At 36.2% G+C, this 15,633-nt stretch overlaps 3 protein-coding genes across 3 annotated transcripts; 1 reads left to right on the top strand and 2 right to left on the bottom strand.

Annotated features, from left to right (window-relative positions):
* The first annotated feature begins 6,703 nt into the window (after positions 1 to 6,703).
* Positions 6,704 to 9,204, top strand: LOC113698387 (G-type lectin S-receptor-like serine/threonine-protein kinase LECRK3). Its single transcript, XM_027218195.2, has one exon. It carries the CDS (start codon positions 6,838 to 6,840, stop codon positions 9,202 to 9,204), a length of 2,367 nt encoding a protein of 788 aa, XP_027073996.1. The 5' UTR covers positions 6,704 to 6,837.
* A 1,266-nt stretch (positions 9,205 to 10,470) lies between these two features.
* LOC113698388 (uncharacterized) lies at positions 10,471 to 12,080 on the bottom strand. The gene is made up of 4 exons (XM_027218197.2): positions 11,884 to 12,080; positions 11,680 to 11,768; positions 10,907 to 11,041; positions 10,471 to 10,783 (listed from the first exon to the last, which is right to left on the bottom strand). The coding sequence occupies exons 1-3, from the start codon at positions 12,047 to 12,049 to the stop codon at positions 10,910 to 10,912; spliced, it is 387 nt and encodes a 128-aa protein (XP_027073998.1). The 5' UTR covers positions 12,050 to 12,080; the 3' UTR covers positions 10,471 to 10,783; positions 10,907 to 10,909.
* A 956-nt stretch (positions 12,081 to 13,036) lies between these two features.
* Positions 13,037 to 15,633, bottom strand: LOC113699613 (G-type lectin S-receptor-like serine/threonine-protein kinase LECRK2). Its single transcript, XM_027219985.2, has one exon. It carries the CDS (start codon positions 15,588 to 15,590, stop codon positions 13,239 to 13,241), a length of 2,352 nt encoding a protein of 783 aa, XP_027075786.1. The 5' UTR covers positions 15,591 to 15,633; the 3' UTR covers positions 13,037 to 13,238.

The raw sequence follows: 15,633 nt of genomic DNA, 5'->3' as shown, positions 1-15,633 counted from the left end.
TCTCGACAATTGAAAAATTAGAGGTTAATGAAATAAGGCACTGGAGGAACTAGAACTTGACGATTTCGTGCAGCAAGACTAGCAAAAAATTATACTTGTAGGGCATCCTTACATTTTTTGTAAAAAAATTTTTGGGCAAAGTTTAATGTTTCCAAAGATATAAGACATAAAAGGGCATTAAAAATCTTAGAGGAACAACGTCTAATTATTGTAAAGATATAAACCAAATTCTAATTTTAGTTTTTTATTGCCTAAAGTAAGGTAACCTGTGAAGTGGGGGAGCACATTATTTTTTTAGCAAGGAAAACGAGGAGGGGAAGGAACGAATTATTGAAGATCGCTAATTCTTGAAATTTTAAGCTTAATCATTAGACAAAGATCTTCTCAATAGTAAGAAGAGCATGTTCTTCAATCTATAAAGAATATGAAGTGAATTAATATATATGGAAGATGGGGAAATAGAAGACGTACAGAAAGAACGGATTACTCAATCTGTAAAGAATATGAAGTGAATTAATACGAAGGGAGACCAAAGGCGCCTAGGGGCTCATTTTTAGTGTGCTTAACATTTTTTTCGTTACAAGCCCTCAAACTTTTCACTTTCCCTATTTTGAATCGAATTAAGATTCCTAAATTGCAATTGAGCCTATATATTTTAAAAGTTCCATTCTTTTAAACTAGTTTCATGTTTTCTCATCAAAGTAATTATCCATTTCCTTAGATATTTTACTTGATAAATTAAACTTTATCACTACACAATATTTATTTATAGATATTCCTATACTTTGTTTTTTATTTATGAGAGTTCTAAACATTTATGGGGCAAATGCACGACACATTGGGCTTTCGCTTTGCCTCACCTCATGAGACAAAAACCTATCTTGCCTAACATCTCAACCCTTTTAAAACATTGATTATCATCCAATAATCCTTGTTTTGGTGGGAAGGGGGGAGCAAAAGTAGGGGTATATTATGATCAGGCTAACCGTTGCATATTCAAGTTTACATTCATATTTCGACAAGTCTAAAATTATGCTTGAGCTTAGGGCTGCACATGATCTAAGTAGCTCATGAGCTACTCAGTTATGAGCACAACTGAAACTCGATGTAGATCGAGTTCGGGTCAAGGTCGAGCTACTCAAATGAGAAAATGAGTCGAGTTTAATCTTGAATATGTCAAGCTCGTGAGCTTGACGAGGTTATTCAAGTATTTAGTGTTATATTTAATTTATATATTATGTGTTATGAATTTACTATTGTAGGTTTATAAGTTAGATAATTTACGGTATAAACCTCTTTCTCATAACATTATGTTGGAGTGATTTAAACATTTGACAATATAAAATCTAAAAAATATTAAAAGTTAAAAGCTGAATTGAATTTCAGAAACATTTTTTTCTATCACAATTCACAAGTCGCAAGTTCTCAATCCTAATTCCCAAGTTTTCCTCCCTTATTCCAGCTTCTTCTTCTTCAGACGAAATTTGAAAGTCTCCATCTTCATCTTCTTCAAACAGCAAATTGACTGCAACTTCACTTGCTTTGCCGCTACCACTGCTGACCTGAGCTGGAGTTGCATTGCGCCGCTGTCGCTGCCCTGATCTTGAGTTGCAGCTTATCCGAGAGTGGACAGAAAGATGGAATTCGATCAAATACTGAGCCTCAGGCCATTCAAGGAATTTGGGATTTTTGACTGCTTCTGCTGAAGTACTTATTGTGATTATTAGGCTTTGGCTTTGCTAATGGCTACATATCTTGTATTCTTGTTAGTGTATATATAGGATCTTTAATGATGCACGTTATTGTTATAAATAACGTTTTGGGAGGGATTTTATGCAGGATGATAAACTGGAAAAATGGTTTGAGTGTTTGATCTTCAGTTGCAGGAGCGGACTGATTGTGGAAATTTTGGAAATGGAGAGCAGATTTTCAAGCCAGAAAATGGGGCTTGAGCTCGAGTAGCTTGAGCTCAAAAAGGCTAGACAGATTCTTCAGCCTATTCGAGTCAAGCTTGAGCTCGTGTGATGCTTCCAGGAGTCGAGATCGTTTATTTTGCTCGTTCAAGTTCAAGCAGCACCAATAACAATGGAACTTGAGTTCGACCATGTCACTATTTGAAATTGACTCGACTTAACTCGAATGCATCCCTACTTAAGCTTTGATAATTTTTTGAACCATCTCAAACGAGCTTTAATCTAATCAATTAAAAGTTGAGCTTAAGTAGTAAGTCCTGTCAATGATAAAACCAAGATTTCAGCTTCGAGAGGGAGAACAATCGAAAGTATAATTATTGTAAATCCTACTCTTAAATAAGTTATTGCCATCATGCCATGCTTTTTCTTTGTAGTACTAGTTTTTTTTCCTTTAAAAAAAAATCCTATACATCAATACCTAAAAGTAAGGGTGCTATGGTTCCAATATCGCCAATTTGATTAAAAAATGGCCGATTCCATTTACGGATAGTTATAGTTACGGTTTTGAATTTTTTTTGGTCTAGTTCTGATTCCATTTAATTATGGTTATGGTTTTGATTTTTTCTTAATTACACTTAATCACTTATGATCAAGAACCTGATACTAAGAAAATTTAATACTGAATTTAGAATAATGACAAGTAAAGAAATTGGATGTTCAAGAAAATTAAGACACTTAATTTATTTTTAGTTAACAATAAAAAGAAAAAGTGATACAAATTATATGAAAGAAATATACCTCACATTTATTAAACGTTTTAACTAAAATAAACAATACATAGTTTTCTCATCGAAATTGATTTAGAAAGGAAAAAATATTTCAATTTCCCCATTGATATTTGGTTTTTATTTTAAAAGGATGATTTGAGCCTGAATCAAAACATTCAGCACAGTTCTGGCCTTGATTCCTTTTCCACAAAGTCTGTTTCAGTTCAAGCTGGACAAACTGCTGGTCAAGTTCAAGTTTTGCTCTTGATTTAAATCTGAAATGTGGCCATGTCTATCTAAAAACAAACACAACAGCCATGAATCACTTAATTATAAATACACAAGTCATATGATGAACTACCAAATAAATTAATAGCGTAATATATCATACACCATAAAATACTAAATGCAAACTCAGAATAAAGTTAACTGTATAAATGATTAATGATTAAGACATAAAATAGGAAAACTATAAAGCCAAAATAAAAATAAAAAAATTTGCTGGAGTTTTAGCAAGAGCCCTCAAGTATATTCAATAAAATTGGGGAAGAGTTGAAGCTTGGATTTGATTCGATGAATTTGGGAAAGAATTGAAAGATTAAAAGTCATTAATTGGTGTTTAGTTTTACATTATTTTAGTTGATGTTAATTCAAATAAATAGAGTTTTAGCACTAGCTGCCTTCTCTTTTCTGCGACTTTGTTTCATATTTATGTAGCGTTTCCTTCATCCTAGTTGTCATTCTAAAGTTAGAGTTTGCTTGCTATATATAGGAGGCTTGAATAAAGAGGAATTAAATGGAATAACTGGCCATAAACATATTGGGGGTAAAGTAACATAGGCCTTATTCTCACATGATTTTGGAAACCTAATTCTACTTTTTGATTTTTGAAAAGCTATTTTTTATTGTGTTTTCAACTGATTTTGAAAACCTAATTTAAATTTTTTTTTGAATCCAGAAAAACTGAAAATCAAAAGTAGGTCTTGAGATGCTTTTGGATTCTGATTCTGGTTCACTTTTTCATGCAGACAAAAATACCATTCAAATTTCAACATAATTACTAAACAATCTAAAGATTTGATATTTTTTATGATGTCTCTAATTTCTTCCTACTCTTGTTTGACTTCGAGATTCATCTATCAGCTGTTCCTTCTTTTGGTCATCCAATATTCAATCTTCACAAAGAAAAAGAGCAATTACATCAAAAATCATTTAATTAGCATAAAGATTTATTCATGTGGCATATAAAGCTAACATTGTCATCTTTTTGGTCAAAACCAACTTTTTTAACTTTTTTTAAATTACCTATGCATTTATTGAAATAGAATTTCTAACAATAAACGAGAACACACAAGTCGTTCGTTCTAAAAGATCTAATTTTCAAGAACCAATTTTACAAAATCAAAATCAGTTGAGAACAAAATATGAAAAATCAAAATCCAGTTTTAAGAAGGTTGAGAAGTCGTTGCGAAAAGTTGAAATATAGAGATACTGTTGGTAGGCTATTTGTGAAAGTTTCGACGAGCACCATTAGAATCTGACAAAAGATTAATTATACGACATAAAAACTACTGTCAAAGAAATAAAGATAAGAGCAGGTGTCGGATATATTTTGTTAAAAAAAAAAATATCAACTTGGATTATTTGTAAATACTTAAAATTTTGCTTGACATTGAAATTTGTAATCTACCCTCTTTCGTTGGCAGAAGAAAACAATCTTTAAAAAAAAAAAATTTTGAAACTGCCAATTTTTCTCACACGAGTACCGAAGACTAGAGTCAACAGCCACTTCTCTCCCAGCACATGATATCTGATGAAAATGGCTGTCGAGGTCAGGACCATTCGCCTTTGGTTTCTACCAGCAAGGCAATGTAGCAATGAGACATGGAATATTTTGAACAACTATAATCATTTCAATTGAATTTTAGTTCCATGGAGAAAAAATATTCCAAGTCTGATAGAGAAATAATAATAACGTAGCAATCAGACAGAAAATTTTTGAAATTACAATCACCATTCCAAGTTCAGGTGTTGGATATGTTTTCTGGAGGAAAGCGATATTTGCACTCTTTAATTAGTTTCTAGCATTTCTTGGATGCTATATTTTTAGTGAGTAAATTGGAGCGGGCAAGAGGGGTAAATGAGGAGTGCAAATGTTAATAAGCTATTTCATTGGGGTACTAATCAAAATCAAGTCCTTAGGAGTAAGATTACTAAGTCAAGTTTTGCGATTATGAGTTACCATTGTCAATAGTCCTCTAAAGTTAATAAGAAGGATCTTTATACCTTTGATCCATAATAAGACTCCCATGAGTATTGCACACGATATTAAGAAAGATTTCGATTATATAGAATGTTATAATTGTATGAACGAGGACAAACTTATGCCAAGACCAAGAAAATAAACTCTCAGTAAAACTGACAATAATTACCTTAGCAACTTTGCTGACTAAGCCAAGTTTTAGACTTGTGACTTGATTTTCATCTAAAGTCTTTTTGGTTGGCTTTATAAGGAATTCTACTCACATCATTGCAGATTAAAGAAAAGGAACAAAGAAAACTGTATAATTGGAATTGATGCCGTTTTATTAAACTTAACGATAAATTACAAATAACTCTTTTGTGATTCCATCTATTACCACATGACCCATCCTGATGTTTCAAAATATTCATTTTACCCCCTATTATTTCACGTACGTTAGATATTTGACGAAAAATAATCTATACAATGTCGTTAGTTGAAATACCAATAATGCCATTACTTAATTGCTAAATCAAACAACAACTTAATCACCTTATATAAAACCACATAAGGATTACATGGATAAATGCAAAAATTACAATGGGTAAAGTGGATATTAATGCAAATTATAAAGAAATTAAGTAGATGTTATGATACAGCACTTTTGGAGCGCTCTCAAATAATTGCTGTAACTAATTGTGCATTCTATCAATTTTTCTACTTTACATAAAACTATAGCGGAATCATATAGCTATTTTGAAACTTTAAAGGGGCCATCTAACATTATGCAAAACCACAAAGGGGTTATATGTAATTTAACCTATACTTGATGACAATCCAATCCAAGTGGTCCACCGTAATTCACAAGGCACCGAACTTTCCTTCTTGCCAACTGGCAGGAAATTGCATTTGGGGTCCCGAGACTCCTCACTATTCTATAATTCTACAGAGTGAATCACTCTTGATTGGAAAAGTATTTTGAAGGACCTAAGACCAGAATACAGTACATTTACCTCCAGTTTTTTGGCATGAATAATGAATTTACACAATTTTTTTGAAGGAGTCAATTTTCGGGTAAACGATAATTTGATTAGAAATAATTTGATTTCACATCTAAATTAGCATGCTGATTTTACCTCTCTAAAAACGCTTGCTTATGTCAATGATTATTAATCACCCATATCATATCCAGAGTTAAAAAGCAATCCAACTTGGAAATGGTGAGCCTGGACCAAAGGAGGAATACAGTTGCTGAAGGAACCAGAATTCAGATTTGGTAATAAAATTGATAAAGAAGTAAGCATACCTTAGGGGGCAAGAATAATCAGGACGTATTAAAGTTTAGGCATAAAGCACTTCACATCTCAGTCTCGCAACTGCTTTAAAGCTCATCATTTTGATCTCTATTAACTGCTCATTCCAAGTTCAGAACAGGGTTATAATATCCGGCTCAAACAGCTGCAAACTACACAAATAATACCAAGAAATCTACCATTGTAAATCTGATGAAAATTATATCAAGCACGATTGAATTCTACAAAGTTATATTTACCCCAAATGCCAACAGGCATCTGCCTACTGCAAAATTCTTTCACGTGGGAAAGCCAATCCACGCAAAATTTCCACCACTGCCAACTTTGATGAAGTCTGAGTCCAAGTCATGCAATGACTTGGACTCAAGCACTATTCCTGTGAAATCAAGATAATCATATTTATCAACAACATGAAAATTCTTCACCGCGGGTTTTACGTCTAGCAGGACTTCAATACTTCTTTTGCAATGAAAAATCTTCTATAAATTGCAGCTTAGACATTCAAAATTGTTATCCCCTCCAATTTGGAAACACCAGAATTAGAAAAAGAGAGAGAAAAAAAAGTCCACATAAAACGAGCAAATATCCTTTTCTCAAACATCATGGCTGCCCTTTTGTTCTTACTCTTTTTGTCTGCATTTTCCTTAGCAGCTGCTCGAATTAGCCCGAGTTCTACTCTTACACCCACTGGCAAGAACTCATCATGGTTGTCACCTTCAGGGCTTTATGCCTTTGGGTTCTATCCCATAGGCAATGGCTATGCTGTGGGAGTTTTCCTCAATGGAATTCCTGATTCCCTCAGAGGAATTCCTGATAAGACCGTAGTATGGACAGCCAATAGGGATAGTGCCATTCATCCACTGAATGTTACACTGGTTCTAACCAATGATGGAAGGCTAATCCTGCAGCAGTCACCAGGCCAAGAAGTAGACATTGTCAATCTTGCTGAAGACAAGATTGCTTCAGCTTCTATGCTAGATTCAGGAAATTTTGTCCTGTACAATTCTGCTAACACCACCATATGGCAGAGTTTTGATTATCCAACTGACACCCTTTTACCCACTCAGCGTCTTATAACTGATGACGGGCAAGGTCAGGGGCAGCTGTTTTCAAGTGCTTCAGAAAATGATCCTTCAACAGGGCCTTTCCGCCTAATTATGCAGCAAGATGGAACCCTGGTGCAATATCCTACAGATGCACCGAGTTTAGATCCATATGCTTACTACTCATCATACACTAATAATGGCGGGCCGCATGTGACCCTGAATCTTGACCCAAATGGATATCTCTACCTGTTGAGGGACAATGGCACCATAATATTCAATGTCACTCAAGGATTCCCCGATCAGAAAACAATCTATCGCGCAACCATTGATGTGGATGGTATTTTTCGGCTATATTCATATTCTCTCCAGTACAAAGACAACTGGATCGTCAGGTATAACACTACATCAAATAAATGTGATCCCAAAGGCATATGCGGACTCAATGCCTTCTGCAGCAATGTAGATACTGAAATCGAATGTAAGTGCATTCCAGGATTCGATTTTATTTCTCCAGGCGACTCCAGCTCAGGGTGTCAGAGAAATTTTTCACAAGAGGGATGTCAATCCCCGAAAGAAAGCCTCGGATTCACAATGACGCCAATACCAAACACACTTTGGGAAAATGCCTCATATGACACATTCAAGACAAGCATAAGACAAGAATGCGAACAGGCTTGTCTAAACGATTGCAACTGTGGGGCAGCGTTATTTGGAGATGGTGGGTGCAGCAAGCAAAGGCTTCCATTGAAATATGGGAAAAGAGTGCTGACTAATCCAAAAGTTGCTCTTGTGAAGGTGGGGATGCCTGGTTCCCCAGTTGGAGGTGGTTCGAGCTATCCCCAATTACACCCCAAGAAAAAATTGCGTCTGGATATCTTAATCATCAGCATTTCACTTCTTGTTTTTGCCCTGGTGATTCTTGTAATTTCTGGGGTTCTTATTCATATACATCAATTAGGTGCTCACAAAAACATGTCCAGATATAAGAATGCTGAACCAATGGGCGATGTTGCTCCACGGGCATTCACCTATGCAGAACTAGAGCGGGCAACAAATGACTTCAAAGAAGAGCTGGGACAAGGAGCATTTGGAACTGTTTACAAAGGTATGCTGATGGATTTCCAGAAGGCAGTCGCCGTAAAAAGACTGGAGAAAGTATTAGCTGAAGGGGAAGCAGAAAGGGAGTTCCATAATGAAATGGCAGTGATTGGAAAAACACATCATCGTAATCTTGTCCGGTTACTTGGTTACTGTGCTGATGGACCTAAGAAGCTTCTAGTGTATGAATACATGAGCAGCGGATCATTGGCAGATGTCCTTTATGCCAAAGAGAACCAGCCCAACTGGGATGAAGGGATTAAAATTGCTTGTGACATTGCAAGAGGTATTCTCTACTTACATGAAGAGTGTGAGACACAGATCATCCATTGTGACATCAAACCTCAAAATATCCTCATGGATGAACACAGATGTGCAAAAATCTCAGATTTTGGCCTAGCAAAGCTCTTAAAGCATGATCAGACCAAAACTTTTACTGCGATCAGAGGGACAAAAGGCTATGTTGCACCGGAATGGCATAAAAAATTGCCAGTGACAGTTAAAGCAGATGTGTACAGCTATGGGATTGTGCTGCTCGAGATCATATGTCGCCGAAAGAACATTGATTGGAGCTTCCCCGAGGATCAAGCTATCCTTGAAGAATATGCTTATGATTGCTTTGAGGCTCAAGAGTTGCATAAATTGTTAGCTGATGATGAGCTTGTTAACATGAGACAACTGGAAAGAATGATCAAGATAGCTATCTGGTGCATCCAAGGAGAGCCCTCACTTCGTCCCTCAATGAAGAAAGTTCTGCTAATGCTAGAAGGGACAGTAGATATCCCAATACCACCAAATCCTACTTCTTTTCTCAGTTCTACCTAGCACAACAGTTTCTTTCTTTTGTTATGCTTTGTTCAACTAGTGTCAAATGTAATCCAGTATTAGATAAATGCGATGCAGCAATAAAAGAATTGCTTTACAATACCTCTTTTAAAATATTCCTCATAATTCACAGTCTGAACTTAGATTTCTACTAAAACATTTAATGTTTTCCTGCATGTAACTATATTCAATTTGCAAGCATATCAATGTACTGGGATATTAGCTGCATATTCCCATCCCTTTTCAAAGAGTCCAATATATAGGGATGATTAACGTTATAATTCAATTGTAATATGTAGATTTTGATGGTTCTGCAAGAACATAAACCATGATCAAAGTTTACAAATCAAACATTTAAACACCCTATAACTTACACTTTACCACCGAGTTCATATCATTAGCAGTTTACACCACAAGACTAACGATCAACTATCATCGCTTATTTTCCATCTAAGAAAACAATAGAAAGTCTTTAATCCCCTATACCCATTATCTGCATTCTCCTTCACACCCCCCCCCCCCCCCCCACAAAACACACAAAAAAAAAATTTCTTCTCAATTGTGAATTATAAATCACTTATGGTGTTCAACAATTTTTCAAGGCAAGCGGCCAACTCTTTGCCGATTGGTCTGCTGGCTTTAACAGTTTGCCCTAGCTAATAATATAAATATGTCCACGATGTAACCAACATTGATAACTCTACCAAGTTCTCACAGAAATGGCTTCCAATATATTCTTTCAACTAAACCGATAATTCTTGTATAGGTGTGATTCCTAGTCAAATGTACATTTTCATTATGACAATACTGCCCTAGAAAATTACACTCTGCAAGATAATAAGATAATAAGATTGAAAGGAAACGAGGATTGGATGAGAAAGAATAGTGTTAGTCTCAATTCCAATCAATACTTGATCGAGAGAAGGGTGACAGGTGGCAAGCAGATGACATCTTAGAAGTGCAACCATCAGCAACTAGTGGAAGGCAGAAGAGTCAAAGTAATAACTCAAGGAGGACAAATTCATGGCAGTATCACCAGCCACTTACTAATCCTTGATTTTATTGATATCAAACTCTTACTGACAGAATATGTGTGAAAATTTGAAACATATGTTGGGCATACACACTATGATGACATACCATGCATCAAAGCAGAAATGAACTCCAATATCAAACTCAAGCAAAATAGCTCTGACAACACCTTCAGCCAATTACTAATCCTTGACTGCATGGAAATATAAAACTCTGATCCTACAGAAAGATATGTTAAATAGAAAGATATGCTGGCCATACATCTTAATATGCAATTGTGTAAAACTGGATTTCAATATCACAATCACATATGTACAAGAATCCTACCACTAAAAATCCCCAAGCATCTAGTGCTCATTTATCATTGGCAGAAAGAAGTACAAAAACGAACTAGATATGTAGCTTCCATGAGAAAGCTGAAATACAAGATAGTGCACCATACTCAAGTCTTGAAGATGGAAGAAGTACACAGAAATATCAATTAAAAAACTGTATGAGATAACCCCATTGTAAGGAAATGACCTGCTACCGCCGTACTTTCAAAGACCTGCTACCGCCACAAACCAGAAACTGTCATCAGATACCTCATAATACCAACATAATTAGAAAGCCTCAGAGGCACATTGCTTATTCATCGTAGTGTCATGGTGAAAGAGCTGAAACAAACTACCTTTTATTGGCCCTTTAATACTTTGTCAAGCGCATCAAACACACCCTGTAAAGTTACTTCCTCTACAACCACAACCTTGTCCCGTGATTTCAAACCAGAGCCTATAGAAACTTGTCTTCTTTTGACCCCTACCACCTGTTGACGAAGGAAAATCAACTCTTAATATCGCCTATCAGAATGTATCCAGTCCTTTGAATCTACCAAATCTATATTTTTTATTCAATGCAGCCATCTGAAAATTAACATCAACCTAAATTCGTCCAATCCTCAGGATACATAAATGCATTCTAGCAACAAAAACCAAGCTAGTTTAACGTTATGCACTGCTGGTTAACCTCGTACATTTGTTAGAATCAGTTAAAACACTCTGCATTCAATTCATCATTTTCCGAATTATTTTTCGCATTTACCAACTTCAGAAACATATAATCATAAGATGTACATCGTATCAACAAATTTCCTACACAGATACTTAAATCAACTTGATTAGCAACTTCATAAGCAATAATCCTCCAGAGTTTAGGCCAAAAGTTCCTTCTTATCCAGGCCATGCAATAGAAGTAAATAAAAATTCTCAAATCAATTGAAAAAATAAAAATACAATTCAAAAAACTCTAATTAATGATAAAACCCTTCATATAGCCAACTTGATCCAAGCTAAGTTCCAAACTAGTATCAGACTTCAAATTAAAAATTTTTAAATTATAAATGATATTAGTAAAAAGAAAATCCAACTAATATATAATTGAAAAAATGAAGAATGAAGAACTTACAGAGCTGATGTAATCAAGAAGTGCAGCATTAGCTTCGCCGTCTTTGGCAGGGGCATCAATTTGGACTCCTAATGCTTCATCATTAATATCTGTTCTTCCATTTTTTGCAAGAAAATAGAATTATTATATTCATACAGCTTATAATATGATCAGAGTTTAAATTTAAATTGAAAAGTATATAAGAAAGCAGGGAAAGAGAAGGACCGGTGATGGTGGCGAGCTTGGAACCGGGCTTGGCGTGGATGGTGATGGCGACGGAGGAAGGAGGAACGGAGCGGAGGCAGGCGGGGAATTTGGATTGAGAAGTGGATGGAGACTGAGTTGACTCGGCTGAGTTGAGTTTGGGTTTGGATTTCTTATTTGGAGCCATTTTCTGCGGTTTACCAATGCCTTGCAGTATGCTGCTGCTGTATAGAGGTACAAAAGAGATTATTTTTTTTTTCTTTTTTTGGGTCCAAAAGAGATTTTTTTTTTGGTCCAAAAGTTGATAGCTCATTAAGTTAAATTCTTGTGAATAATTGAGACGGTAATCCTTTCAAAATAAATAAATAAATAATTAGGGATAATTTGGAAAACCTCATTTGAGATATTTTTGACAATATCACTTACCACCAGTGAAATTAGAAAAATATCACTTGATTCACTTATTTTGAAAGTTTTGTAACATTTTAAACTCAATTCAAAATATACATTTAATTAGAACATTCATTTTAAGAAAGAGTTGCCCTTAGGTTGACTCACTATCAGAAAATAAAGAGTATATTAATCAAAAGTTAAAAACAAATAAAAAAAGTTTGAAGACATAAAGATCATTGAACAAAATATAGCAGCCGCAATTATAAGCAAATTTTTTAAAGTACACAAAAAGAAATTTATTTAAAATGGTTTCAAACTACAAAAAGATTTTTTTTTTTTTGGTCTTCTTTAGGGTTAAATTATTTGGTGCTATATTAACTTTTTTAATTATCAACTATTTTACTAATGAATTGATTTGGTACTTCCAGCAAGAGATAAATCCCAGAATTAGTACTATTTTACTAATGAATTGATTTATACAACTAATATCCATCTCTTTAGGGATGAAAATCATGCTAGATATTTGTACTATTTCTTGAGGAGTCCTATTTGGCTTGCCACAGATGGTGAAACAACTGTTTCATAGCTCAACTACTTTAGCTTCCTCAGTCTTCACATTTCTGTATGTATTGCTACATTATGTTTGTCATTCTTGCTCAAATGTATATGAAGGTGGACGAATTTTCTTTCGTGGCTGCATTTGTTTTTGTTCATATTCTTCTTATCTGAAAAGCTTGAGTGCAATGATGCAAATTTGGAATAAGGGGTAGATAAGCAGTAGTAACTTGAAACTGGAAATCTTATGTGTACTATTAGAGAAGCATTTTGATACACAGAACCCTGAAAAAGGATCATTTGACTGTTGATCAACATTTTCAAACAGAAAGATCTTTATTTCAGGAAGAAGTTGCTGCAGCATCTGATCTAGTGCTAGTGCATTTATGTATTAATGGAAAGATGCACCAAATAAGATGGCAACAATTTTAGTATTGGACGCTGAATTCATCCGATGGACATGGTGGAATAGGTACATCAATGATCCCCTCCAGCATCATCATCACCGTCTTCATTGGAAATCGCAGAGCCGGTTCATCCTGAATACACCATAATGCAACTGTAATCATTCTCTCAAAGGTCCTCCTGTCTACCTCTTCGCCTCTGATGAGTTTGTCCAGCTCGTTGGCCTCAAAGCAATTATAAGCCCAGGCAGGCAGCAGAGTTTCTTCCGGCCTTGACAGGTTGTATGCCAGGTTCTTTCTGCAGCAAACAATTTCCAGTAGAACTATTCCGAAGCTGTAAATGTCAACCTTCACGGATATGGGAATGTTTTTGAACCATTCTGGTGCCATGTACCCTCTTGTTCCCCTGGCATGAGTGTTCGTTCTCGTTTGTTCCGGCATTAGTAATTTAGCTAGACCAAAATCTGATATTTTTGCCCTCCACGATTCGTCAAGTAAGAGGTTCTGAGGCTTTATGTCACAATGAATTATTGCAGACTCACATTCCTCATGGAGATAGAGGATACCTCTGGCAACGTCTAGTGCAATCCGAACTCTATCATCCCAATTCGGACGCCATTGTCCTTTGAAGAGAAGATCAGCGAGGGAACCATTGCTCATATATTCATAAACCAAAAGCCTCTTCGATCCCTCAATACAGTATCCAAGCAAGCGGACCAAATTCCTGTGTCGAGTTCTGCCAATTACCCTCATTTCAGCTCGGAACTCTCTTTCACCCTCTTCGACCACCTTCTCTAATCTTTTCACCGCCACAAAGCTTCTGCCTCTGTCAAAAGTGCCTTTGTGAACTGCTCCAAATCCGCCTTTACCTAATTCCTGGTTGAAGCCCCTGGTGGCCTTCTTTAGCTCATTGTACGTGTATGTTCGAAGAGTGAATCCCTTTATTAAGCCAGTTGTTCTGGTCTCAAATAGTAGTTTTCTGTACTTCATGATATGGAACTTAAAGATGAAGATAGTGAAGACTGCAAGGATGATGCAGGAATATGCTACGAAGCTCAGACTTAAAGCAAGGATAGTTGACCATGGCTGTTTCTGAGTATCACCGTCCTGATTTCTGCTAATGTCAATAGACAGCTTGAAGAAAGCAGTAGATGATACGGTACTAGTTGTACTCTTGAGATACTTGAGTGGAAGCTTGTATTTAGAGCATGTGGGTTCAGAATATATAGCTGCATCACAATCACAATCCTCCAAGCAGGAATGATTGCAATCTTCCTTCTCGCCCATGGGCGCTAGAAAATAAGGCCGATCATCACACCCTACATTCAGAGAAGTCATGTTAATGTGGGAGGCATCTTCCTTGCCTAAAATGCACTTGCTCCCAGTGAAGTTCCTCTCACAACCACCACTTGTCTCGTTGAGGTCTGTGAAACTGTAACCTGGCATGCAGAAGCACTGGGGCTCACCATCAATCCTACTACAATAACTGTTATAACCACAGAAACCTTTCACATCACAGAGATCAGCAATTGCTTCCCACTCTGTCGACATATTAGATTTTCCCTCTGCATCAAAGCTATGAGAAAACAATCTTAAATTTCCATCATAACCAAGTGTTGCACGGTGAAGACTTCCGTTTACCCTTGGGAGTGGTGATGCCACTGGTTTTATCACTGAGGTACCATTAGCATCAGCCAGTAATAATTTGCCGGTGACATTAGTAAGAATCAGCTTAGTCTTGGGATTATTCATCGTCCCCGTGTTCCAGTAGGAATCTACCGAGTCTTCTGCCGAGTTGGCAGGATATGCAACAAGATTTCCATCATACTGCATTTTCAGATGAAATCGACCTGACGAGTGGTCGATTGGAGACAAACTAGAGATCAACTCTTTTCCAGGGTCAAGTGCCTGGCCACCTAAAATGGTATCAGTTGGAAACATGAAGCTCTCCCATATGATACTTTTATATAGATCATAGAGCACAAAATTTCCAGAGTCAAGCATGGAAGCATAGCTCGCAGGTTTTGGAGGATCAACAATAGTTTGAAGCTGGCCTTGCTCATATTTCAACTGAAGCTTTCCATCGATGAAACCAAGAGTTGAGCTCGACGACAGAGCTGGATCATCCCTTTGGGCAGTCCACACGGTGACATTGTTGGCACTTCCAACTATCCAAATTCCTACTCTAAAGCCACTCCCTTCTGGAAAAAATCCAAATGCAAACCTTTTGGAAGGTGAGTACCAGGCTGTAGGTTGAGTGCTGGGATAAAGTGTAGCACCCAATCCTATCATATTTGCATCAGGCTGAGCTTTAGCAGCTTCAAAGGTTGTTGCAAGCAAAAATGATAAATAAACAGCTTCTATAAAAAAAGCCATAAATGGAGAGATTAGATGGGATTATTTGGATTTTGTAGAGGCA

The sequence above is a fragment of the Coffea arabica genome, chromosome 7c (genome assembly GCF_036785885.1).
Source record: "Coffea arabica cultivar ET-39 chromosome 7c, Coffea Arabica ET-39 HiFi, whole genome shotgun sequence".
Classification (NCBI taxonomy): Eukaryota; Viridiplantae; Streptophyta; class Magnoliopsida; order Gentianales; family Rubiaceae; genus Coffea; species Coffea arabica.
The sequence above is the reverse complement of the archived record's forward strand: the minus strand, read 5'-3'. Positions and strand labels throughout refer to the sequence as shown.

Coding starts and splice junctions, on each gene's coding strand:
- LOC113698387 (XM_027218195.2), top strand. CDS start 6,838: ATGGCTGCCCTTTTGTTCTTACTCTTTTTGTCTGCATTTTCCTTAGCA.
- LOC113699613 (XM_027219985.2), bottom strand. CDS start 15,590: ATGGCTTTTTTTATAGAAGCTGTTTATTTATCATTTTTGCTTGCAACA.
- LOC113698388 (XM_027218197.2), bottom strand. CDS start 12,049: ATGGCTCCAAATAAGAAATCCAAACCCAAACTCAACTCAGCCGAGTCA. Junction 11,769..11,883: donor CAAGCTCGCCACCATCACCG/GTCCTTCTCTTT, acceptor ATGGAAGAACAG/ATATTAATGATGAAGCATTA. Junction 11,042..11,679: donor TTCTTGATTACATCAGCTCT/GTAAGTTCTTCA, acceptor CTTCGTCAACAG/GTGGTAGGGGTCAAAAGAAG.